At 38.0% G+C, this 25,273-nt stretch overlaps 1 protein-coding gene across 2 annotated transcripts in view; it reads left to right on the top strand.

Annotated features, from left to right (window-relative positions):
- Positions 1 to 25,273, top strand: part of LOC122792261 (CD2-associated protein-like) — a 1,538,751-nt gene that overhangs the window by 1,027,451 nt on the left and 486,027 nt on the right. For both annotated transcript variants that reach the window (XM_044060012.1, XM_044060011.1), the window contains exon 7: positions 4,187 to 4,232. In XM_044060012.1, the coding sequence (XP_043915947.1) occupies positions 4,187 to 4,232 (46 nt within the window). The remainder of the gene's footprint in view (positions 1 to 4,186; positions 4,233 to 25,273) is intronic.

The following is a 25,273-nucleotide window of genomic DNA, read 5'->3' as shown; positions in this document are numbered from 1 at the left end:
ACAATGAGTATCCGTTCAAATGCGTAGCCTGCACTGTGAGTTTACTTTTCTATACCATGCAGGGAACTATGAGATTTGCTGTATTCCAAAGTCTGCATTGTCACTTGAAGAATCTCATGGTTTATGTGCCACAAATGCACTGTGCCTGAACCATCCTAGTCTTCCTTAGCAGCTCAAACTTATTTATTTATTTTATTTTTATTTATTTAAGATTTGTTTACTGGGAAAGTCCAACTTGGAACAAAGCTAATTTTTAGTGGAGGCCTGGTGAGAAATGCTCCAGAAGCATGTCTTTGAAATGTGGGAGGAAACCGGAGGACATGTAGTCTACGCACAGAAGGCACTCCAGATGAGAATTGAACCGGAGAACCTCTTGCTGTGAGGTGACAATGCTACTACTGCACCACTGTGCATCCAAAATAAATGCTTACTTGCCCTTCCATGTATTCAAACCCTACCCCTACTGCACATAAGGCCATAACTCTATCCATTTAGCTACGTGGATTATTGTGTAGTAAATGCTGATTGCACCTCCAGAGACATTTGGAGGGGCAGGGCTGTCTGAACAATAAGGTGTATTGGCAGAGTCTATCAAGCATTCACACACTCAGCCTGATCTGAATCAAATGGCAGTGCTGCTCTCCACCTTCAAGTTTCTTCACTGAAACCAAGAAAGCTGAAGAGCTATTAGCTATGTATAGGAGGAGTCATTTAAGGGTCTGCACTGTGGAAGTAGGAAAATCCTTCTTATTCCAGAAGTGAGCCTTGAGCATTAGCAGCATGCATGCTATCCACAATCCATGTGCAGTGTCCACACAAAACATCCATTAATTTTTCCTTGAATCTTCTTCATTGTCTCTGATACATCGCCTTTGACTTTCACATTTTTGAGCTGAGCAGTACCTATATGGGTCATCAAGTCTGTTTCAGCTGATAGGCTCTTTTCTTGAAAGTCTGGTACTTGCTTAAATGTTGTGGAACTTTGTAGCATGTTTAACTAAGCAAGGGTGTAGTGAGGGTTTGTCACTATTCCATAAAGGTCCTAGTTTTTAAGTCATGGTTTTTTTTTCCATTTTTGACAAAACCACTTTTCCTTTAAAAGGGAAGTGTAGCATATCCAGTTGAGCAGGTATGTATCATTCAAAGATTGTATTTAGCAGAAAAATATACTATTATCTGCTTAATCAAGACAAATGATTTATAGAGCCTGCTGGGTCATATACACATTGCTGTTAAAACAGATTGTAGCATTTCTAACAACAGAATAACAAGAAAATGTCTATTAGTGCAAACTTGTATAGTTATATTCTCCACCAACAGAAAACCTTCCTTTCAGATGTTTTGTATCTCTTGGGCAGTGGAGGTTGCAAACCTTCAGGTGGTATGTCAATGTCATGCATTTGCAGATCAAAGTCCAGTGGTGCGAAATGCAGCTCTCTTTGCCATGGGTCACTTCTCAGAACACCTTCAGCCTGACATCACTAAGTATACAGATGACAACATGTCTTTACTTCTAACAATGACAAGACCCAAGATAATCACATCAGCTGATAAATATAATAAATATAAAGCTGATATATTGTTCAAGGATGTCATTCATTTTCTAAGACCAACTTTTGCTCTTCAGTTTTGTGTACTGCAGCCAGAGCCTACCCTAACACTTATTGCTTATTTTCTCCTCTGTCTGTTGACCATCTGGCCACAATATTGACCAGGCCCATTTACCCCTGATCAGTATGACAACAACCACTTGTTACATAGCCATCATCCAGTCAGCCAGTCAGCCATGAGGGATTTTTTTCTGTTCTTAAGCCTAACTTTTGTCTTAGTGGCCACTGTCCATGCTGACAGATGTGAGGGCTTGCAACTCCTTCCCCTGTAAGTACACATGTCCCTGTACATGCCTCCATGAATGCTGTTACATGGGCATGGCTTGGCAGAGCCAAGTGTAGATGCTTCATGTCATGCACCTCTCCTTCCTCGCTCTCTCTTTCTCTAGTAGGTACCAGTACTGCAGGTTCAGACAGACAAGATTGCATTAGCTGTTAACTCCCAACCTTCATTATCAACTTCTTCCAGACCCTGGGTCTGTAGATGATCTATGAGCACTTGGGTCACAGTCAAGTTTTTTCCTTTATCTCCTTTTATACCACCAAACTGACCTTGATTCTTGGCTCTCATTGAGTGTAAGACAGAGAATTAATCCTGGACAAGACACTATTCTAGCTTAAGTGCAAACACACAGACAGACACACACACATGAATGCACACACACACACACACACACACACACACATGTACGCACACACACATGTACGCACACACACATGTACGCACACACACACACACACACACACACACACACACACACACACACACAAACTGCACTGCATACATATCTATGCATTGCTTAGAAGATCACCAGATAAAGTATCCATATGTCCTTGTAATAAAAGCATCCAGACCAGGAAATGAACTGAAAATCTAACCACTATGAGTTAGGGTGAGGTAGCTGCAACACAGAGTGCTACAGCACTATGCATAAAATTATTATTTCTTGGGGGTGTGTCACTGACATTTGTTGAAACCCTTCACACCTTCCTTGGTATTTTTGCATTTCATAGGCAGTAGTATGTTTTTTGTTCCACAGAAGAACAGTAGTGCAGTCTCTAGGAGCTTATAGATTTTGGAAGGGATAACATTTGTAACTCTTTGTCTTGCCATATGGTGCCACTATCCTCTTCAAATTGTTAGTCATTATTAACTTCTTCCTGTATTTCGTTTGCAGATAAAATGGTGGCAGTCCTTTAAAGCATTTCTGTAAGCATGCCACATCTTGTAGACAAATAGCAGTTTGCCTACTTTTCCCTGGATCCTGCTGAGGTTCCTTGGAAGCTTATTACTTCTCCTTCTCTGTGCAAGATGCAAACAGTCATACTCAGCTTTCAGTGTTGTGAGAAATAAAGACAACTTATCTGCTTTTCTTGTCTATATAATTAGAATTCTGGTTGCGTCCATGGAGTTATTTAAAATGACAAGCTTTCTGAAATATTTTGTTGTAATTACTTCCCAGAAAAGCCAAACAGTAAACTAATTTGCTTCTATACCTCAGTGTACTACAAACTTCTTCTCTGACCTGTATTACCATTCCCAGTGGCCTTGACTAATAATAATCATTTGATAATTCAAGGCATTGCTCATAACATATAGCAATGGAATATCCTGCAAGTGGGACATGTTGCAGATCTAGATACCTACACACCCCAGAATAATTTAATGCTGACTCCTAGCAATTGCACATAGCTGGGGTACCGCTCAACCTCTTACAACAAAAAAGTCTGGACATAGCCTATAATAATGGGTGGATAAAGGTAAAAAAATAGAGACAGATTTTAAATATTGCTCTTATAAACTTAGAAATTTGCTAGACTAACAGGTTTTGTGTTACCATGTTTTTTTCTGAAGGCTATAAAGTCTGAAACTCAAATGTGTGTTATTATTTAGAGACTTCAGTCATCAGTCATTTGCTAGAAAACCACAAATTTTATGAAGACAAACCAAAAATATGAGGCAAAAATCTGGACAGTTGAGAGGTATGCTGGGAGTGTCTGCCTACTGCCTTTTCTGGATTAAAACTGTATAATGATGTCCTAAAACTAGTGTGCTGGCCTATAATGTTGTGGGGAATGAGTCATATGATTGTGTACACTTGTTGTGCTTATCTATTAAACATAATGTAATTTAAGTGAATTTGGTACTTGTACATCCTGTTTGCAGTCTATTTAAATCCTTATGCAAAAACATGATAAAGGCATGTCATTACATTTACAACACGTCAAGTGTCCTGTAAGGTATTTGAATTTTGCAGTTTACTGCATAAATGTAAATTCCATATGAAGCACAGCAGGTGACAGAACTTCAGTGTACCTAATGTTACACTCTGAATCAACAATCTCTGAATCAGTAACACATTCAGGTTTGGCTGGATTCCTGCAGCATTTCTATCATATTGTAAAGACATTTCCTGCCACAAGTGACACTGAAGGACCTAAGAATGCATTGCCACTGTACCTGATTTATATGGTTCTGCTTTGCACCTGATGCTATGGAAATTAATATGTTGGAATATCCACTTTATGATCCAAATGATTTGGTCGATAATGTCCTGTTTTGTTTTCCTTTGCAGTCAAACCTTTCACCAGGCTCCACAGAAAATGGTGATACTCAAGGAGGTAGGTAACTCTTGATTTTGTTTTGTATTTACAGAGAATAGCTCAGTGTCTACTTGATAAAAATAAAGCTTAATAAAATAACACGCTGTCTAGTTAAACAATGCAGTTTAAAAAAAATCATGTTTTAATTAGTACTGTTTAGTATGAGTAGAAATGAGCAAGATTGTATTTCTTCTGTTTACAACATTTTTCTAGACAAGAAAGAAACAATTATCATGTTTCATGACCTGAAACTCCTAGAGTTAACTTTCCTTGTCAAGTATCTTGTTGCTGTAGCAACGTTTAATGAAGGGGCAGGAACATGAGTGGATACAAAGGGAGGACAGTGATAATGAACAGGTATTTCTGCTCAATATATACAAATGAGGCAGGAGAGATGACCAAAATCTAACATGACATTTAATCCCTATGGACGAGTTACATGTTTGTTTTATTCAACCTGGTAGGCAGGCAGAATCATATGACCCTGAAGTTGATATATGTCCTTTACAAAAGAAGTGCTTCTGAACCAATTCTTAATACAGATGGTAGCCCAAAGGGATTCACCCTAGAATTTTGAAAAGACTGTATGTCAAAACTAGCACCTATTCTAATCACTTCATTTATGACATCATGTCAGGATGTAGCTATAGCCAAGAACTGAAGGAAGACAAGCCTAATTCCACTTGACAAACTGTGTATACAGGACAAGCAGTAAACTTCAGATCTGTTTATCGAGAGTCTTCAAAAATAGTTGGAATCTCATAATGGAAAAAACTGAATACATCATGGAGAGTTCTGTACACTCTACAAAGCAGCATGGATTCAGAGTAGCAGTCATGTCATACAACTCTAAAACATTTCTTTAAACTGAGTCATCACAGTAATAGAAATCAGGGGTGGTTGTGGCTTTGCACTATCTAGAGTTTGCATAAAATATTCATAAACAAGTTGGATAGCTTTGAGTTGGATCCCAGAGATGGTGCATTGGAAAGAAATCATGCTTGTGTAGATGAGCTGTTGTATGTCTGCCTCTGAACCTGAAAGTTATGAGTTCTAGTTCTAGTTGGGGATTTCAGGTCAAAATTGAAAAGCATGGCATCTGAGAGCAACATAAGGGTGGTGGTGCTGTGGTGTCTCTTTTCTGAGATGTTAATATGAAGCTCCTTCTGCTAATGTTTATGCCGTCCTGTTGGATGGCCTGTTTAAAGTGGAACAAACCAAGGCAATGCTCCCTAAAAGAAGAATGTGCTCATTAACTTGTTCGTCTAGTCCTTGCAACTTACAAGCTGTGCTTAACTGAGGGTGTGTAAGCATGCTTCTGCCACAGAATTATCTGTTTAACTACTATCGTAAATACTGTGCAAAATACTTTACGGTAAAAACAGTACGACATGAATAAGATTGTTTGCTTCTTTGAAAATCAGACTGGACAGAAGGATATAGTGAGTAAAAATGAAGGAAATAAATTGTGAAAATGGAAGACTTACAGCAAGTGTGCTACAGGTTTCAGTCCTTAACACTGCAAAAATCGAACCAGTACCAAAAATAAACTAGTAAAACAACAAAAGGCACGGCCAGAAGGGTCCCGCCAATGACGAGCTGCACCAAGACGAGTTAGAAGGCTTTATTCCAAAAAACACAATGCTCCACAGTACACAAAACATAAATGCCTTAAGGAATCACCATCATTTTCATCTAAGAAGACTTCAGCAGATGTGAAATGCATTTCAACACGCTAAACTTTTATCCCAACCACAAATCCTAACCAACAATAGGATCCTGTCCCTTATAAAATAATCAACCAACCAAAATACATTGCCTAAATGAGAAATATTTGTGCTTAAAATGAAAAACATTCACTTTTTAAGTATACATGAATTGTTTTATAAGGGACAGGATCGTATTGGTGGCTAGGATTTGTGGTTGGGATAAAGGCTAAGCTTGCTGAAATGCATTTCACATCTGATGAAGTCTTCTCAGATGAAAATGCTGGTGATTCCTTAAGGCATTTATGTTTTGTGTACTGTGGAATGTTGTGTTTTTTGGAATAAAGCCTTCTAACTCGTCTTGGTGCAGCTCGTCATTGGCGGGACCCTTTTGGCAGGTTTCAGTCTTTGCCTCAACCCTTTCAAAGCCAGCATTAGTAATGCAATGGGGGGGATTGGGCAAAAGTATGTCTCTTTACAGCTGACAGAAGGGTCTCAAATAGAGAACGAGACAGGTAGGATAAAAAGGGAATCAGCAAGGCTGGATGAACAGTTGTATGTGTGACAACTCAGTTTCATAAAAAAAATACATGATAGCTCACCTGGGTAACAACAACCTGGGGGTGAGTATATACTGTACACTGGGCAAGGTGAACTACTGCTAGCAGCAACAATGGGAAGTTACCTATGCATTATCTAAAATGGTTTAGTAGGCAATGTGAAAGTACAGTAAGAATACCTCAGGGGAAGATTAAATGCACAAGAAAAATCACTGCCAGTAGCAAAAACGAAGTTATTCTTTCTCTGTCTGGACATATGCTTCTACAGAGACTATACCCTCTGTGACCCATACAGTCCTGAAGCCACCAGATCCTCATTGCTGATATACAGCCTTGGAAAAGCCACAGGCCACATCTTAGTGCTTTATACAATCTTGGATAAGTCACTCTATCAGTGCTACATATAGTCCTTCCAAGGCTACTCCCTCATTCTTGCATTCATGGAGAGACCACATCCTCAGTGCTACATACAGCCCTTCAAAGGCTACTCCCTCAATATTACAGTCATGGAGGGGCCACATCCTCAGTGCCACATGCAGTCCTGTAAAAGCTACTGCCACAGTGATACAGCTGTGGAGAGGCCACATCCTTACTGCTACATACAGTCCTTCAAAGGCTACTTCTTCAGTGTTACAGTCATGGAGAGGCCACATCCTCAGTGCTACATACAGTTCTGGAAAAGCCAAACCCTTAATATTATTTACAGTCCTTTACAGTTTTAAATGAGTGAGTCATCCATACCTGTCAACCATACCAAATTCCTCGGTATTTACTGGTTTTGAGGGCAAAATAATGGGGTGCCACAAATTCCCAAGTGCCCCCTTTAATTCCCATTTTTTTAAATTTTTATAGATATATATACATATATATATATATATATATATATATATATATATATATATACACACACATATATATATATATATATATATATATATATATATATATATATATAAAACTTTAAATTTATGGATGACATCACCACGCATCTCCAGCATACAGGGAGGTACTTGATGACATCAGCTTCGGTCGGAGATTTAGATTTTTTGGAGGGGAATATAGCAGCTTCTCTGAGGCAGGTCAGCCTCCAGGTAAGTAAAAAAGAATAAAAAAAAATGTAGTGTATGTGTATTTTATGGGACTGTTGTGTAGCTGAATTCTGCCAAATTCAACAAGCCTATTAAATCTACTTAAGCAGACACAGTCGCTACTATGTAGTAATGCTATGTTCTGTTCTGTTTTGCTTTTCTGTTGCTGTATTATGGCAGTATCTTAGAAACTGCATAAAAATTAATTTGTGAGTTGCGACATTTACATTTTCTTCTTAAAGCTTCAGTACATTTACCATTTTACACATCTCCAGTGGCCAGGACACAACTATCTCAACTAGAACTCTACTGCAAAAAAGAGGAACAGGTGCTAACTAATGGCATTATTGTATACATTTGGACAGCAGGAATGACAACCAACAGAATGCATACCCAGGCAACTATGTGACGTCAGATACTCAGTTTCTTTCTTATACCTGACAAATAATTGCCAGGTCTGTTACTAGACACATTTTAATCACCAAGGTGCACATGGAAACAATCCAAATATATGACTTCCTTCTTTAGACACTGACAAGTAATTGCAATTTGTTACACTTACCATTTATGAGGCAGATCTTATATAATCTTACATCAGTTATAGCCAGACAAATAAAAACTACATGAGTCAAAGTTCAGCGAATGTATCACTGAGCATAAGTCAGATATATGTAGGAACATCCAAGCAAACACTCTGTGTAAACATATTTTGGATAGAGACCTTAGGTGTCAGTTTACGTTTAGAGCCATTCACGTGGTACATAAGCGTAGCAGAGGTGGGGATATGAATAATATCCTGGAGAATAATGAATATAGTTGGATTATTAGGTTAAAAACTGACTCAAAACCTGATTTAAATAGTGCTGTTAGTATAAAACCTGTGTTAGGTTAAAAAACAAATGCAGTTTCATTAACTCGAGTAGATCCACAGTCATATATTATATATATATATATATATATATATATATATATATATATATAGATATAATTTTTATTAATTGTATATATGCAAAGGTATATGTTGCATATGCATATAGATTTTTATGTATCTGCATATGTACTTTTAAATTGCTGTGCTAATTGTTAAAGGTATTTTATTAGCTGGCTGTTGTCATGTTTGATTTGTACTCTTTTAAATTGTGATGATGTTTTTTGGAATGTATTAGCACTGAGGAAGGGTTATTACCCAAACCTTTGCACTCTTTATATTGTCAATAAATAATTTGGCATTTCAAAGTTGGAGTTATTTGTGTCCTATTATCACTTAATCTCTGACTTTGTTTTGCCACTGTGTATCCTTTTGTATTTTATAATATTGTCAGTTAGCCATCCAGTTGTTGAAACCAATTATGTTGTTGTTGGGTGTACTTATTTATTTTTATTTAATATTTGTTAACTTGGGTAGAGCAGCGATCACACGTGACCAATTATAGTCTCAGCCCAGGAATACAAAGAACATCAAAATTGCATTTAGTGTATGCTAGCAAGGAATTAATGAAAATATACGGAGTTCTTTGTAGAAGTTGCAGTAGTACATCTAGGAAGGAGCCATAAGACAGAATCTGTCATACTTGTTGAATAATTCTTAAATATTTGTTTTTATTTGTAGGGTAGAGGCCTGTGATGACTGCATTCTCATGGAAGAATCTGAGGAACACTAATTATGTAATCAATGTCTTCTGTGTATTAAGGAGACGATAGTCTTCAAATTGATACCAGTAGCTGAGTATATGTTTGTATATTTTTAAAAATGAAGTTCATGTGTAAGTCTAATGACAGATACACTTTTAGAGTGGTACTCAAGTATTTGACGTAGAAAGCCTTTTTCAATACAAATCCTTTGGTTTGTACTAAGTGAGAGCTCTTTGAAGTTGTTCAAGACATGCTACTTACTAATTAAAAGTATTGACTTTTTGGGGTACTAAGGATGAGGTGTGAATTGCTTAGCCTTCACCTGAACTTGAAGAAACCTTTCTAGAGCGCATACTAGGCTTGTGCCAGGGATTTACCTCTGTAATAAAGAGTGGTATAATTTGCATGCTACATCATAGAAAGCTGTAGTTAAAGGGATGGGAGACAGTAATCATATAGGTTAAATAAGGTCAGGCCCAGGATTGAGCCCTGAGGGACTCCGTGGCCAGCATTAAGTACAGATGAGAGCAGGATGAAGCTCAATTCTATGTATATTCACAGTTGTATAGGTAGTTATGTAGCCCGATAAAGTGCTACTGCTAAACCCATGCCACTAAGGTGGTGTACAGTTAGGCAGCTGTAGCTGATCATACCAAATGCCTTGGGCAAATACATAGCTGAAATGACCTTCCCATTTTTAAGGCTTTGTGTACATAATTTGTGTGTGAAAGAATTGTGGTGATGACAGAGTAAGCTCTGTAAACTACCCATTGGGCATTCACTAATTAGGTTGACACATTTAATATGCTGGAACAGATTATGGTGCATTACACATTTAATGGTCTTATAAATAGGGTATTAGGAACAGCTATGGGTATACAGTTGTAGTTTTCAGCTAAAGGTTTACTGTTGTGGAATGGTATGAAGAAAGTTTAGTCACAAAGTATGGGTACCTCTTTATTAGACACTTTAGAGGGCAGCAAGTGACTGATCTTATGACATTCAGGGCTCATTAGATCATGCCTGAGGAATAATGATTCTTTGACTGTGGACAAGAGTTTTCTGATTAGTCTGTGTGTACATTGGGCTTTACAAGGCTGTGGTGTATGATAGGGGTTGAGCATCAATAACAGATATCTACTTTGAAATAGCTTCAAAAAGCTTTGATAATGGTGGTGTCACTTTCATTTGTGTGTGTATCTGGGGGGCAGGGGGGGTTGAATGTTTCCTGGAATGAAGTATTTGAGTGACACCTTCCCTCAAGATTATGAGGGTCAACTATCAACCTTATAGAGGTGCAAAGCAAATCTATTTTGGGAGTTTGATGGCATTGTTTCAAATGTTTCTTAAGGGTAGCAAGAAAATTCTGTTTTAGGAGTTAATGGTATTTTTTCAGGTGTTTCTTAAAGTCCTGTGTTGTCGATAAAAGACAGGAGTATCCCTCACTTCCAGGAGGGGAAAATCTTGTCAAGTTGGGGATGAACATGAGGATAGCCATCCAGTCATGAAAGGTTAGTCTTGAAGAAGACAAGGATGTCACTCTGCTTACCATGCAGAGGTAATTTGCTTCTGCCATGAGACAACCACTGACTATTGAATCTGTCCCTCTAACAAGTTTTATTTGTATGCTGGTGGAGGTTCAAATCTTTGGATCAGGTGCTTGTGTAGCCATTCAGGTGAGGTCCTGACTAGTAGAGAATGCCAGGCATAGATCTACATGCAGGAATCTGTAAGAGACAAAGTACTGGGATAGGGCTTCTATTCTGGCTTGGTAGCTAAAGTTTTTTTGACAGCAATACTTTTTCATCAAGAACTTTTTGGGCATGACTAGCTGTAAGATATGTATGGCTAGGTACATGCTGAAAGGGGCATTGAACTCAATAATTGGTCTAATTAAGGGAGAATACAGAAGGATAATAATATTCTCAGACCTAGATTAGATACCTTTAGAAATCAGTTGTACTAAACAGAAAGATTTCCTTATTACTTTTGCAAAATGATGGCGAAACATGAGAGAATTATCAAGAGAACCCTGAATTCCATGTCTTTGCTGAGTGGGGTTCTGGATATGCTGTAAGATATAGATTAGAGATGTTTCCAAAAGGTGATGATGTTGCACTTTCTTACATTTAGTTTCAGACGTACCTATCAGTTGTTCAGATTTTTACCTCATATTTTTGGTCTGTTCCACCTTAAATTTGTAGTTTTCTGGCAAATGTACTAAATAATGACATACCTTTAAGTTTCTGACTTCATATCCCTAAGAAAATGCATGCTAACACAAATCCTGTTATTTTAGCAGCTTTCTAAGTTTATAAGAGGAATATTTAACATCTGCCCCTATTTTTGGGCCTCTGTCCCCCATTATTTTAGGCTTTCTCCAGATATCTTGAGCTAAGATGTTGAGTGGTATGGTTTGAGATCTTTCTATGTACACCCTTGGTTTATAAGACTAGTTCTTGCTGAAGTGTTCCCATATTAACTGAGAAACAGGCAATGTCACCCACCTTGCAGTGATCAGTGAATGTAGTTAGCCATAGGTCAGGATTTGTGGCATGGATGTCAAAAAAGTATACATCATAAAGAAGGGATCACAGTGGGTGAGGTTTGTGGTACTCCACTTGTTGATTTTATTTTTACATTTTGCAAGTGGCACCTGTCACTTTAATCGTGCAATTTCTGTCCTTCAGCCAATTTACAATCGCTCTTACTATGTAAAGATCTACCCTTAGATCTTTTAGCTTGTTTATAATGCTAGCATGGGGTACAGTATTAAAGGGTTTGGTCAGATCTGGATATGTTGTGTGCACTGAGTGGTCACTGTTTGCTGCCTTTGTGGCCACTTGAAAGAGGTTAAGTAGATATAATCTGCCCTTGACAAAACTAAACTGCTATTGGTTTTGTATGAGATTCTAATGGTGTAGCAGTGTAGTTTAAAAGGTTAAATTAATTGTTGGGGTCTGTAGTCACCTCCCTCCCTTTGTGCAAGTATACCACTACTGCTGTTTTTTGAACGTCAGGGACACATGCTGTGGGCAAGCTTAAGGTTAACAAGTGTAGGTGGGGTTCAGGTAGGGCATGTCTAATGCTGTTATTTACTCACCTGGGTAAATTATCTGGGCCAATGGAAGCATTGTTTTTAGTTTTAAAAAATAAAGCCAGCCTATGTTCCATAGTAATTTTACAGGGTGAGTGCAATTTCAATTACTTTTTCTGGAGTAACATTAGCTCTAAATCTGTCTGTAAGCATGTTAGCTATGCTTTTTGTATCATAGCAAATAATGCCACTTTGTATTTGTTCCTGACATTCCAGGATCTAATTTTTCAGTTTCTTAATCAAATATAATGTATAATCTTCCTATGTGGGAGTAGAGTTCAGATGAAAAAGTAGCAGCTGACATTTTATGTGTAGTAGTGACAGTACAAGTAAATGTAGATGACTCATTATAGAATTTTAGCAAGTTTATATGTTTAGAGTCCTTGAATTCAGAAATGTTTACTATTGTCTGGTTAGTGGCTTTAGAGAAGAAAGTTACTAATATGAAGTTCGACTTTAACCAGGGATTGATTCAGTTGAGGATAATGTAGGTGAGAACCAACTCCAGAATGTTCTCAACCCTAGGTGGCTGGTTGACTACTTGCACTAAGGAGTTATCAGTTACTAGATCTAAGAATCTTTTGGCATATCCAGCTTTAGAGGTATAAGTACACCAGTTAATTGAAAGCTAGTTAAAATCACCTGATATAAAGGTAGTTTTCTGTATGGGTAGTCCACTATAAAGATTTGGGAATCTCTCATGGCCTATTGGGGATATGAATGATGTCCTATACCAGGCTGCAAATTGTAGTTATTTTTATTAAGGTTGAGTTGAAGTCCAGTTTGTTCAATATTAAGGTTAGAGGAAGCCTAAAGATGATATTATCTTTGATGAATATGCAAGCACCTCCAGTATCCCTGAGGTCTGATACCATCATCAGCACTGAATCTCAGGTAAGGAGAGAATGCTATCTTTGCACTAAAAACAAGTCTCAATTACAGCACAGACACAGATGTGTTCTTGATGCATGATATCCTCAAAGATCAGACTGTTTGCTCTTAAGACTGCTAGTATTAAAAAGAGTATCCTGAATGTGGTCAGAATTTGGATTTGTGGTGTCATTATTTACTATGTTGGAAAGTCCAGCAGCTGGACTTGGCCTAAAAAGGCACTACTAGGATAGCAAGGGCTTTGGCCAGTAGGTGGAAGCCATAGAGCAAGAGATGTAGACCATCTCTAGCAAAACAGGTTGGCCTGTCTTCCAATTACTTTCAGGCTTATACATACTGGACCACCCTAGAAGATACGAACTACTTAGATAATTACTGAAGTGAGTTATGTTGTGTTTGTAATTGGGCATCATTCATGGAAAAGTAGGATTTCACTTAGGGGTGGAGTCTTGCTGCATCCAACATATGTACAAAATGATCCAACATGTTTCTCAGCATGCCCTTCATGATTGAAAAATAGAAGATAATCACTACCACGTGAGCAACCACTAAATTAAATTCCTATTTGCCCTGTGTGAGTAACTGAAGAGATCTCACAATATCTTGGAACCTGATACCGGAGAGACAAGCAACTGATACCCTGTCCTTATTCAACCTCATGGGCATGGTGTCTATGTGCTTGATAATATAGTCACCATTTATTAAAACATTTTTCATTGTATTCTATAAGCTTATGGTCCACAGGCTGGTGACTCTGTTATGTGAGAGGGTGGTAATGCATTTATATTGAGACTTGATCCTTCCAGTTCTAGGTGGCTTTGGAAGTGATTTTTTGATAACCTCAACATATGTTGGTTTTATGAGTACATGCATATGTATGTAGATAGTGCTGTGTGGTACACACACACTGCTCACAGACATTTATTCTAGGTGAAAGGTTTTCTTTCATGTTGATAAGATACTTCTACTGCTCATGGATGGTATTGTGAGCCTTAAGTATAAATGCACTGTTTGTAAGCATCAGGCATTTCTTCTGCTGCCTAACATCACCCAGTGCTATGAAGATAGCTACAAATGGGACAAAAGCTGATCTGACATCCATGTTAGCCAGGTGATTTAATTTCTTGTAAGGCATCAGTTATAAAGATATTACCTGTTAGTCATCTGATGTGCAGAGGTAGAAGGGAGGTTACAAACCATAGCTGAACGTGGTTACAGTCAATACTTAAGTTACAGTTAAGAGACTTCATATTTTAATAGCTATGGGTATCAATAGCCTCTGCTTCTCTTCTGCAAGAGTATCAGAGACTGATGTTTTAATAGCTAAAGGAAATGGTGCACAGGAAATTAAGACAAATGTTACAATAACAGTCACTAGTTAGGCTTACAACAATAAGTCATTTGCATTTTACTGCATAATGACTCATAGTGCAACAGATAGCAGCAGGGCCGAACACTGACAGAGAAGAATAATGACTCATAGTGCAACAGATAGCAGCAGGGCTGAACACTGACAGAGAAGAATAATGACTCATAGTACAACAGATAGCAGCAGGGCCGAACACTGACAGAGAAGAATAATGACTCATAGTGCAACAGATAGCAGCAGGGCTGAACACTGACAGAGAAGAATAATGACTCATAGTGCAACAGATAGCAGCAGGGCCGAACACTGACAGAGAAGAATAATGACTCATAGTGCAACAGATAGCAGCAGGGCTGAACACTGACAGAGAAGAATAATGACTCATAGTGCAACAGAGAGCAGCAGGGCCGAACACTGACAGAGAAGAATAATGACTCATAGTACAACAGATAGCAGCAGGGCCAAACACTGACAGAGAAGAATAATGACTCATAGTGCAACAGATAGCAGCAGGGCTGAACACTGACAGAGAAGAATAATGACTCATAGTGCAACAGATAGCAGCAGGGCTGAACACTGACAGAGAAGAATAATGACTCATAGTGCAACAGATAGCAGCAGGGCTGAACACTGACAGAGAAGAATAATGACTCATAGTGCAACAGATAGCAGCAGGGCCGAACACTGACAGAGAAGAATAATGACTCATAGTGCAACAGATAGCAGCAGGGCCGAACACTGACAGAGAAGAATAATGACTCATAGTGCAACAGATAGCAGCAGGGCCGAACACTGACAGAGAAGAATAATGACTCATAGTGCAACAGATAGCAGCAGGGCCGAACACTGACAGAGAAGAATAATGACTCATAGTGCAACAGATAGCAGCAGGGCTGAACACTGACAGAGAAGAATAATGACTCATAGTGCAACAGATAGCAACAGGGCTGTTCACTGACAGAGAAGAATAATGACTCATAGTGCAACAGATAGCAGCAGGGTCGAACACTGACAGAGAAGAATAATGACTCATAGTGCAACAGATAGCAGCAGGGCCGAACACTGACAGAGAAGAATAATGACTCATAGTGCAACAGATAGCAGCAGGGCCGAACACTGACAGAGAAGAATAATGACTCATAGTGCAACAGATAGCAGCAGGGCTGAACACTGACAGAGAAGAATAATGACTCATAGTGCAACAGATAGCAGCAGGGCTGTTCACTGACAGAGAAGAATAATGACTCATAGTACAACAGATAGCAGCAGGGCTGAACACTGACAGAGAAGAATAATGACTCATAGTGCAACAGATAGCAGCAGGGCCGAACACTGACAGAGAAGAATAATGACTCATAGTGCAACAGATAGCAGCAGGGCCGAACACTGACAGAGAAGAATAATGACTCATAGTGCAACAGATAGCAGCAGGGCCGAACACTGACAGAGAAGAATAATGACTCATAGTGCAACAGATAGCAGCAGGGCTGAACACTGACAGAGAAGAATAATGACTCATAGTGCAACAGATAGCAGCAGGGTCGAACACTGACAGAGAAGAATAATGACTCATAGTACAACAGATAGCAGCAGGGCTGAACACTGACAGAGAAGAATAATGACTCATAGTGCAACAGATAGCAGCAGGGCTGAACACTGACAGAGAAGAATAATGACTCATAGTGCAACAGATAGCAGCAGGGCCGAACACTGACAGAGAAGAATAATGACTCATAGTGCAACAGATAGCAGCAGGGCCGAACACTGACAGAGAAGAATAATGACTCATAGTGCAACAGATAGCAGCAGGGCTGAACACTGACAGAGAAGAATAATGACTCATAGTGCAACAGATAGCAGCAGGGCGAACACTGACAGAGAAGAATAATGACTCATAGTGCAACAGATAGCAGCAGGGCTGAACACTGACAGAGAAGAATAATGACTCATAGTGCAACAGATAGCAGCAGGGCGAACACTGACAGAGAAGAATAATGACTCATAGTGCAACAGATAGCAGCAGGGCCGAACACTGACAGAGAAGAATAATGACTCATAGTGCAACAGATAGCAGCAGGGCCGAACACTGACAGAGAAGAATAATGACTCATAGTGCAACAGATAGCAGCAGGGCCGAACACTGACAGAGAAGAATAATGACTCATAGTGCAACAGATAGCAGCAGGGCTGAACACTGACAGAGAAGAATAATGACTCATAGTGCAACAGATAGCAGCAGGGCTGAACACTGACAGAGAAGAATAATGACTCATAGTGCAACAGATAGCAGCAGGGCTGAACACTGACAGAGAAGAATAATGACTCATAGTACAACAGATAGCAGCAGGGCTGAACACTGACAGAGAAGAATAATGACTCATAGTGCAACAGATAGCAGCAGGGCTGAACACTGACAGAGAAGAATAATGACTCATAGTGCAACAGACAACAGCAGGGCCGAACACTGACAGAGAAGAATAATGACTCATAGTGCAACAGATAGCAGCAGGGCCGAACACTGACAGAGAAGACTGATAGCTGTAAAGGTGTGGATTATATAGGATACCATTAATGTTGACAGAGTTGATTTTACTGCATACCTCTCAACTGTACAGATTTTTGCAGAATGTCCAGATTTTTGCCTCATATTTTTAGTTGTTACTCCTAAAAATCTGTACTTTTCTGGCAAATAGCTGAGGATTGAAGTCATTAAATAATGAAAAACATTTGAGTTAAGACTCCATATCCTTCAGAAAATTCATGCTAACACAAAACTTATTATTCTATCAACTTTCTAAGTTTGTAAGAGCAATATGTAAAATCTGTCCCTATTTGTCCCCCCATCATTTTAGGTTTTGTCCAGATTTTTTGCTCTTAAGAGCTTGAGAGGTATGTTTTACTGCTTGGACCAATGGCATGCATTGTTTACCCCAATGGCACAATGCGCACCTCAGTGCAGTAAAGCAAAATTGGGCAGAAGGACAAGCAAGGTACTGTTATTTAAAACAGACAAGACAAAAGTTAAGAATAGTCTATCAGTTTTAAATTTCTTGTTCTGTGGGTCAGCCAGTCAGCCAAAGCACCAGTCATTTATTTTCTGTCACAAAGCTACAGCACTTAGTGCAGAACTAAACTTTCTTCCCAGCAAAATCAAGTAAAAACAAATTACCATTGCAAGGCCATATCTGGTAAAATTGAACCACATCAGGAGAATTGTTGCACAGCTTAGTGCATGCAGCCCAGCAAAATAGAACCAGAGCAGAGAATTACGAATATAAGCAGCACATGCTCAGGCAATAAAGATGAGTTATAAAGCATAGTCTAAAACTCACATGGTTGTGACATTAATTTAGATGGCTGCAACTCATTCAGATGTGGCAGTACTGCTGGTGTAACCAAACAGTCCGATACACAAATAAATAAGTAACTCCATAGCCATGTGTATGTGCTAAAACTACTAGTCACGGAACCAGCTTACTTGTGGACTACTGGCAGGGAATATGCAATTATCTTAAAGCTGGGGATCGTGGCATAGTCCTTGGGATGAGATAAGTGAGAAGAGGGCTGTAAAACTGAGATGCTCTTTGGATTAATGTTTTTGAGAGTTTGTGGTTTTGGTCTACTCATGCATTCGACCTTCATTCCTACTCTGGAGCCTTTTGATTAAGGCTAATCGAGTATTACTTAGAAATAGGTATTGATACAGTATGTAGATAAAGTAACATTGTCCCCATCATTATGAAGGAAAGCAAGCCGGATAACCTTCTTCTCCTTCAGCCCAGATGTTCCCAAACTTGTCATTTTTTCAGTGTTACATATATACATACTTATATCCATAAAGAAACAGCTGTATAACAGTTAATGACTCCTGGAAATGTCTATGTGAAAGTAATAGAAGATGCATGTAAGCTAAATTTTGTTGATCTGACTTGCATTCCAAGACCCTTCAGTTATACACTGAGTGGTTCAGAGCAATCACCAAAAACACCAATGTTTCCCTGAAAATAAGCACGTGTCATATGATATTGTGGTTAGCAAGCAGACATAAAGAGCAATTTAATATTTAATGTTCTCCCATTTCACAAAAGTTATTATCCATTGCTGAACACTGACTGCTGGTTGTGAATGTTGATAGCTAGATCTTCAAATGCTAGCTGGATAACCAGAACTCACAAACTTGTAATAAAGCTACTTGACTTTGGATAATAAAATAAATCAGCAGTTATCTGGAATGGTCTATTAAAAATACATACAATAGGAGAGAGATTAATTTAGCCTTTATGGTAAACATATTCTGCATGGTCTGTTTTGGAAATGTTCTTTATAGGCATTTTTTGTAGCATGTTGTTTCCAATATTTCCTACTTTTTTTTACCATTCTATTGTATCTTCTGATCTTATGTTTTTATGAAGTGGCCTGCTTCAGTGTTTCTGATTTCAAGAACTCCTTTGGTTACCTAACAAGATTTGCTGGAGAAACTCTCTCTACACTTTTTTCTAATGAAAGGCAAAATTTAGAGACAAGAGAGATGGGCTTATTTATTTGGACCTAGAGAATGAGCAAGTCATACATTAAACCTTGATTGGAGAAGGAGCGTTCTCCAGAAGGATGTTAATGTACGGGTGATGCCCACTGAAAAAAGGGTCTGACACTTCACAGCAGCATATTAAACTGCCATGGAGCTTAGACTATAAGAAACCTAATGTCTGCCATTATTTTATGTTCACGATGCAGTGTTTTTGCTATTTACCGAGTATAAATTAAACAGAAAATGTAAAACAAAATACAGAAGTGTGGGTTTATGTCTGTGTGAGTATATGTGTGCATGAAAGTGAGAGTGAGACTAATCGAGCCATTATTTTACACTCGTTAAGCATTGCTTTTGCTGTTTAAAGAGTATAAAATTAAAAGAAACATTAAGAAAAAGAATGAAAAGTGTGTGCTTGTTTCTGTCTGCATTTGTGAGTGTATGAGTGTTTGCATGCATGAAAGCAGAAGTGTGTGTGTGTGTGTGTGTGTGTGTGTGTGTGTGTGTGTGTGTGTGTGTGTGTGTGTGTGTGTGTGTGTGTGTGTGTGTGTGTGTGAGAGAGAGAGGAGAGAGATGGATTGAACAGTAGTAGCAGCAATTAAAATAAAAAGGTATGCTTACCTCTCAACCTCTTAGCTCAAGAAATGTGGATAAAGCCAAAAGTAAAAACGGTGCAAAAGCTCAAAAATAGGAACACATTTTAACATTGCTGTTGTAAAGTTGCTAAAATAATCAGATTTGTTTTAGCATGCGTTTTCTGAAGGAAATAAAGTCTGAAACGTAAATATATGTTATTATTTAATGACTTTAATTCTGAATGATTTGTCAGCAAACCACAAATTATATGAGTAACGGGCCAAAAAATAAGGTAAAAATCTGTGCATTCTTTGAAAATGTTATATTTTATATGTAAAATATATCCTCCAGCACCATTCACATATACTATGGCAAGTTTGAAACATTAGATGCAGGAACTATTTTACATCCAAAATATAAAAAAATAAAATAATTTATTATTATTAATAAAAAATAAGTAAAACCAAAACATTTTATAGAAAGCCCATTCTCTAAGCACAATAATGCCCTCCATGGTATGTGTCTCTGTAAATAATACCCTTCCAGAGGTGAAGAGGCCACAGAACACCTCTGGGTGTGTATTATTTACAGAGTAACGCATACCTGCTGGGCATTATTATTTGCGTAATGCCTCTCATTTCTTTTGGAACATCAGGCAGTATGGCTTTTCCAGCAATCCCAGGTCATGACTGTAGCCCTGCTTTTCTTTAAAAAAAGAGAGAGAGAAAGAGAGAGCTTGCTCCTTTTTCTGTTACTTTTCTATATTTGTTAAACACAAGTGTGAAGGTATTGTGTCTTCAGAGGCATGTGTGCAGGTTTAAGTTTATGTTTGTGCTGATCATGTTAAGACATTATTGGGCGAAGAAACATAGAAATAAGGTAGAAATGAACTGGAGAACGTATTATTTTTGTATTATTGCAGTGATGACCATGGGAATAGTTATTCAGTGCTAAGTTAACCTCACCATTTATTTCTTTTCCTCAATATGTTCTACCTTTCAGAAAATGTGCAGTGGCCTTGAAACCCCCCAGCGGTATTTAATTCATGCTGCTTTATCTTGCAGTAGTATTCTGGGTTCCATGTTGGTACTTCTCAGCTCTTCTCCCTGCCAATGCAGTGGTTCTGGAAATGGCCCATTTCAATTGTAAATGAGAAAAATCAATTGATATCAGTTCCAACTAAACATCCTCCCAAGCCCCATCTCATGACCCCTCTATTCATGCCATACCGACCTTTTCATTGTTCCACTTAAAATGACTATGATGTTCGTTAGACTGCCATCATTATAGCCAGTTGTTTATTGTTTTACCCTGACACTTGATATGTTAAGGCCTTAATCTAAAGTCATACTCTTGACCTTCCAGTCAAATAATGGCTGTTAGCACAGAAGGGTACAAGTAATAACTGTTAAGCTGCTTCCTATAGTCCAGGGTTAGATTCCTTCATCCTCCGTTTGCCTACTGTGTGACTCAGAGCAAGTCACTTAACTAGACAGTCCTCCTGTGCTGAGTCTGAAAAAGGTTTATGTGGTTATTGCACCCCCATTAATAAATAAAAGAAATACAACATCTTGTTCTCCTATTTCTGCATGCAGTATAAGACAATGCCTCAGTATTGATTTAGACATCAGCTGTGAGTAAATACTCCAGGTAAGGTCTTATTGTTGTCTTCCTAATTTCTAAGTCAACAGCACTCATTCTTTAATTCTGCATATATATGAAAATATCACTTTTGTTTTTGTTCCTAATGCTTATCTCCCTGCAGTTGCTTCATTTGTTATCATAAATTACTTTGTTCTCCATAGACAGAATGACACAGTATTCCATTTAGAAGTGTATTTTGGAACCTATTTCTGAGTTTGAAGGTGTGTCTTGAAAACAAGATTTAGGAATGGAGAGAGGCCATCACCTTGAACACCACCACTGCCTTGTCCTTTGAACCCTCTTGGAGGTACCTGCATTGACTTAATGAGAATCCATCCCTTAATAAGCATACTACCACACATGTCAAGCCAAGTTTCATGTGAAAGTGCCCTACTCCTGCTCTCCATCAGACTTTACATTCATTCTTTCACTTTCTGAAATAATGTGCACTACTATATTTAGGGTAATTGGAAAGTGGCATCCTATCCCATCAAGCTATGAGTCTAAATCTGGATGTCAGCCCTGGATGGGATGCCAGTCTGTCACAGTATGTTCATGTATACTGCCCTGACATCTAGAGGCAGTTTGAAGTATTGTCATTATTCTATCAGCATGTTTTTTTATGAGGAAACTAGGAAGCCATGTTAAACAAACAAACAAACAAAAAAAACTTTTGGAATCAGGAAGAGTCTGCATGGAGATACACAAGGAAAAGTCCTCATCTTATACCTGGTTAGGGAAGACTCACATGCTTTTTCAGTTGTCTAAGACCATTAAGACATGACCATTACAAGAGCTGTAGACAGACACTCTACATCTGTACTTGCAGGCACTGTCACTATTTTAACTTTGACCATTCCCATTAATCTGCATCTACAAGGTGTAGAACAAATATCTGTCAAGTAACTGACAAGTAGAAATGAAAAATCAATTAGCCTGCATGGTTTCAAACAACATAGGAGCAATATAAATAGGCAAAAAACAAATCTAGCTTTTGAGGAATACAATAAGTCAGCACAGTGCTCATCTGTAGGCAAATGTGATGATGTGTGTTGGGTGGCTATCCAAGCTGAGACAAATTTATAGTTTATTTATTTTTTACTTTTAAATTCTGCTTGTTATGTTTGAAATGTATTATGTTGCCTGTGGCATCATGTATACATAGATGGAGCCTGTGAAATGCTCACTTCATCTGTTTCAGTGTTCCTAGTTCCCAGGATTTCTCCACCCTACAACACTTTACTACAGTGTAACTGTAGACACCTGCTGCTTCTGTCAGGTGTGCTATATGAATCAGGTAGTCTGGAAATGCTGAAACCTGGATTTTGTAAAGTGCATTTCACTGATGCATCATTTCTGGTTTGTTCCCAGTTTCCCATGTTCTCCTCTCTAAAACACTGTTGCTTTTATCATGTTCAGGCTACCCATACCTCTCAATCTCGTAGAGCAAAAAGTCTGGACAAAGCCTAAAATGATGGGGGGGGGGGACAAATAGGGACAGATTTTAAATATTGCTCTTACAAACTTAGAAAGTTTCTAGAATAATAGGTTTTGCATTAGCATTAATTTTCTGAAGGATGTGGAGTCTTAAACTCAAATGTTTGTCATTATTTAATGGCTTCAGTCCTCAGCTATTTGCCAGAAAAGTACAGATTTTAGGAGGAACACACCAAAAATATGAGGCAAAAATCTGTACAGTTGAGAGGTATGCTACCAGCCTGGGAATCTGGCAGTACTGATCCCTAAAGTGTATACACTGCTTTATACAGCTTCCTGCTGCTGTGTTAATTTACTAGCTCCAAGACCACCCTGTCCTTCACTTAACCCACTGATATGAGACACTTAGAAGTGGGTTATATATTTGGTCAATGCATGGCCTGTACTTAATGGTTTGCTTCAGATTGCAAGGTAAATAGTGCATGACTCCAAACAGTGGGTACAAATTTGCTGGGACTAATATGTTGCTATTGACTGAGCTGGGTTTTTTCACTCCTTCTGGAGATGCAGTTAGAAACTTTTTTTTCTGAATTAAGCTCCATGATGGACATTATTTACCAAGTAAAAAAAGTTTGGGTGGTTATAGTTAACTGTCTAAGATGGAAAGGACTTTCTCAAACCCAGCTTTTACAAATTGCAGTATTAAGAGTTATTGTTTTTATTTAATATTGTTTATGTGTTCTTTTATCATTATTTTATACTGCAATTTTGATGCAAAGACTGTAATTGCCAGGAGTACTTCAACACGGTGCATAATAATTTCATTCATATATTATTGCAATGTATTACAGAATTTACTTTGCTTTAATTGATTTCTAGTGCTTGGACAGTAAGCATATAAAGAAAAGTGAAGCTGAAGTTGAAAGAATGCTGTACTTGTTCCGATATTTTTTATTACTTTTGCATATAAAAGAATATTCAGAGTAGCAATCCTAAATGACTACTTTAGCTTCATGTGTATGCTTCCTTGTGCTACCATTGCAACTAGTAAGCAGAAATACTATTCCTATGTTATATTGTAAAAAGGAGATACCTATTAGCAATGAAGCTAAACCTTTACATAAGTACTGATATTTTAGAATGTTTTCATCTTTTCCTCTCAACTTAGAGAGTTATAAAAGATTACCTGGTTAATGATGGCATCTATCTCACTGTTCTTTGAGAGAAATTGTTTATCTTTTGATATATAAAAAATGCATCTGTGTCAGCATGTCACTGCAGGATGTATTTGCAAACCGCAGCTGTTAAAAGAATTGTACTATATAAACATTATGGGAGTGTCAGGAGGAATGTTGTTGCCTGCATTGCTAAAGCATAGATGGTGTGGTCAGCAAGATGAAATACAAACTAGAAATGCAAATGTTTCTGCAAACTGCAAGTTGAGAGAATGTTTTATAGAATCTTCTTCCATACTGTCTTATGAGTTAGAAGAGTGGTATCTGGGGAAGACATGATGAGCACCTTTCTCTCCCTGTCTGTCTGCCTGTCTCTCTCTCTATTATATATATATATATATATATATATATATATATATATATATATATATATATATATATATATATATATATATATATATATATATATAGATCTACATATGTATACGTATATAAACTGCCATCTAAACTTCAGAATATACATGTGACACCAACAAAACAAAAATAAAAACATTTAACAAATCAGGAAATCAGGGAAGGAACATTTGCAGGCCTCTTTAATGATTAGTCTTTACAAGATGAAAACATTAGCACTATAAAGATTTATCAGGCCTATTTATTAAAGTTATTGTTATATTAATTTTTCTTTTTTTTTTTTTTTTTTTTTTTTTTTTTAGTTTTGCCTATTCTTACATGAGCTCAGAGAAGGACCTGGTGAACTGGTTATATGTACATATAACATAGAAACACACACACACACATATACATACTATATATACTATATGTATATATATATATATATATATATATATATATATATATATATGATTTACTGACATGATGTTGAAAAACTTCCACGGTGGTGCTGCGGTAGCATTGTTGCCTCACTGCAAGAGGCTCTCCTGTTCGATTCTCGGCTTGGGTTGGGAGTGCCTTCTGTGTGGAGTCTGCATGTCCTCCCCACGGTCGAGTGGGCATTCAAAAGACATGGGTTGAATGGGCGTGCCTTCAATGAAGGTTGGGCGTTGGGCTGACAACTCGATACCATAAAAAAAACCAAAACAACTGCCAATCATTAGTGGACTGGATTTCTGCTGTGGCGACCCCTAACCGTGAAAAGCCGAAAGACAAACAACAACAACAACAACAACAACTGACATAATGTTGAATGCTAAATGGTTGAAACTGAATTGGTTGAACACACTATATTGGATGATCAAAATGTTGAAATAAAATTTGTCTAAACACACAATGTTGAAAGTATCGAATTTGCCCATTTCTGCACTGTAGTGCGATCTCGGAGTAGATATATTTAAGTAG

This window comes from Protopterus annectens, chromosome 1.part2, assembly GCF_019279795.1.
Source record: "Protopterus annectens isolate FY-2018-M chromosome 1.part2, PAN1.0, whole genome shotgun sequence".
Lineage (NCBI taxonomy): Eukaryota > Metazoa > Chordata > Ceratodontiformes > Protopteridae > Protopterus > Protopterus annectens.
This window is presented reverse-complemented; position numbering and strand designations above follow the sequence as displayed.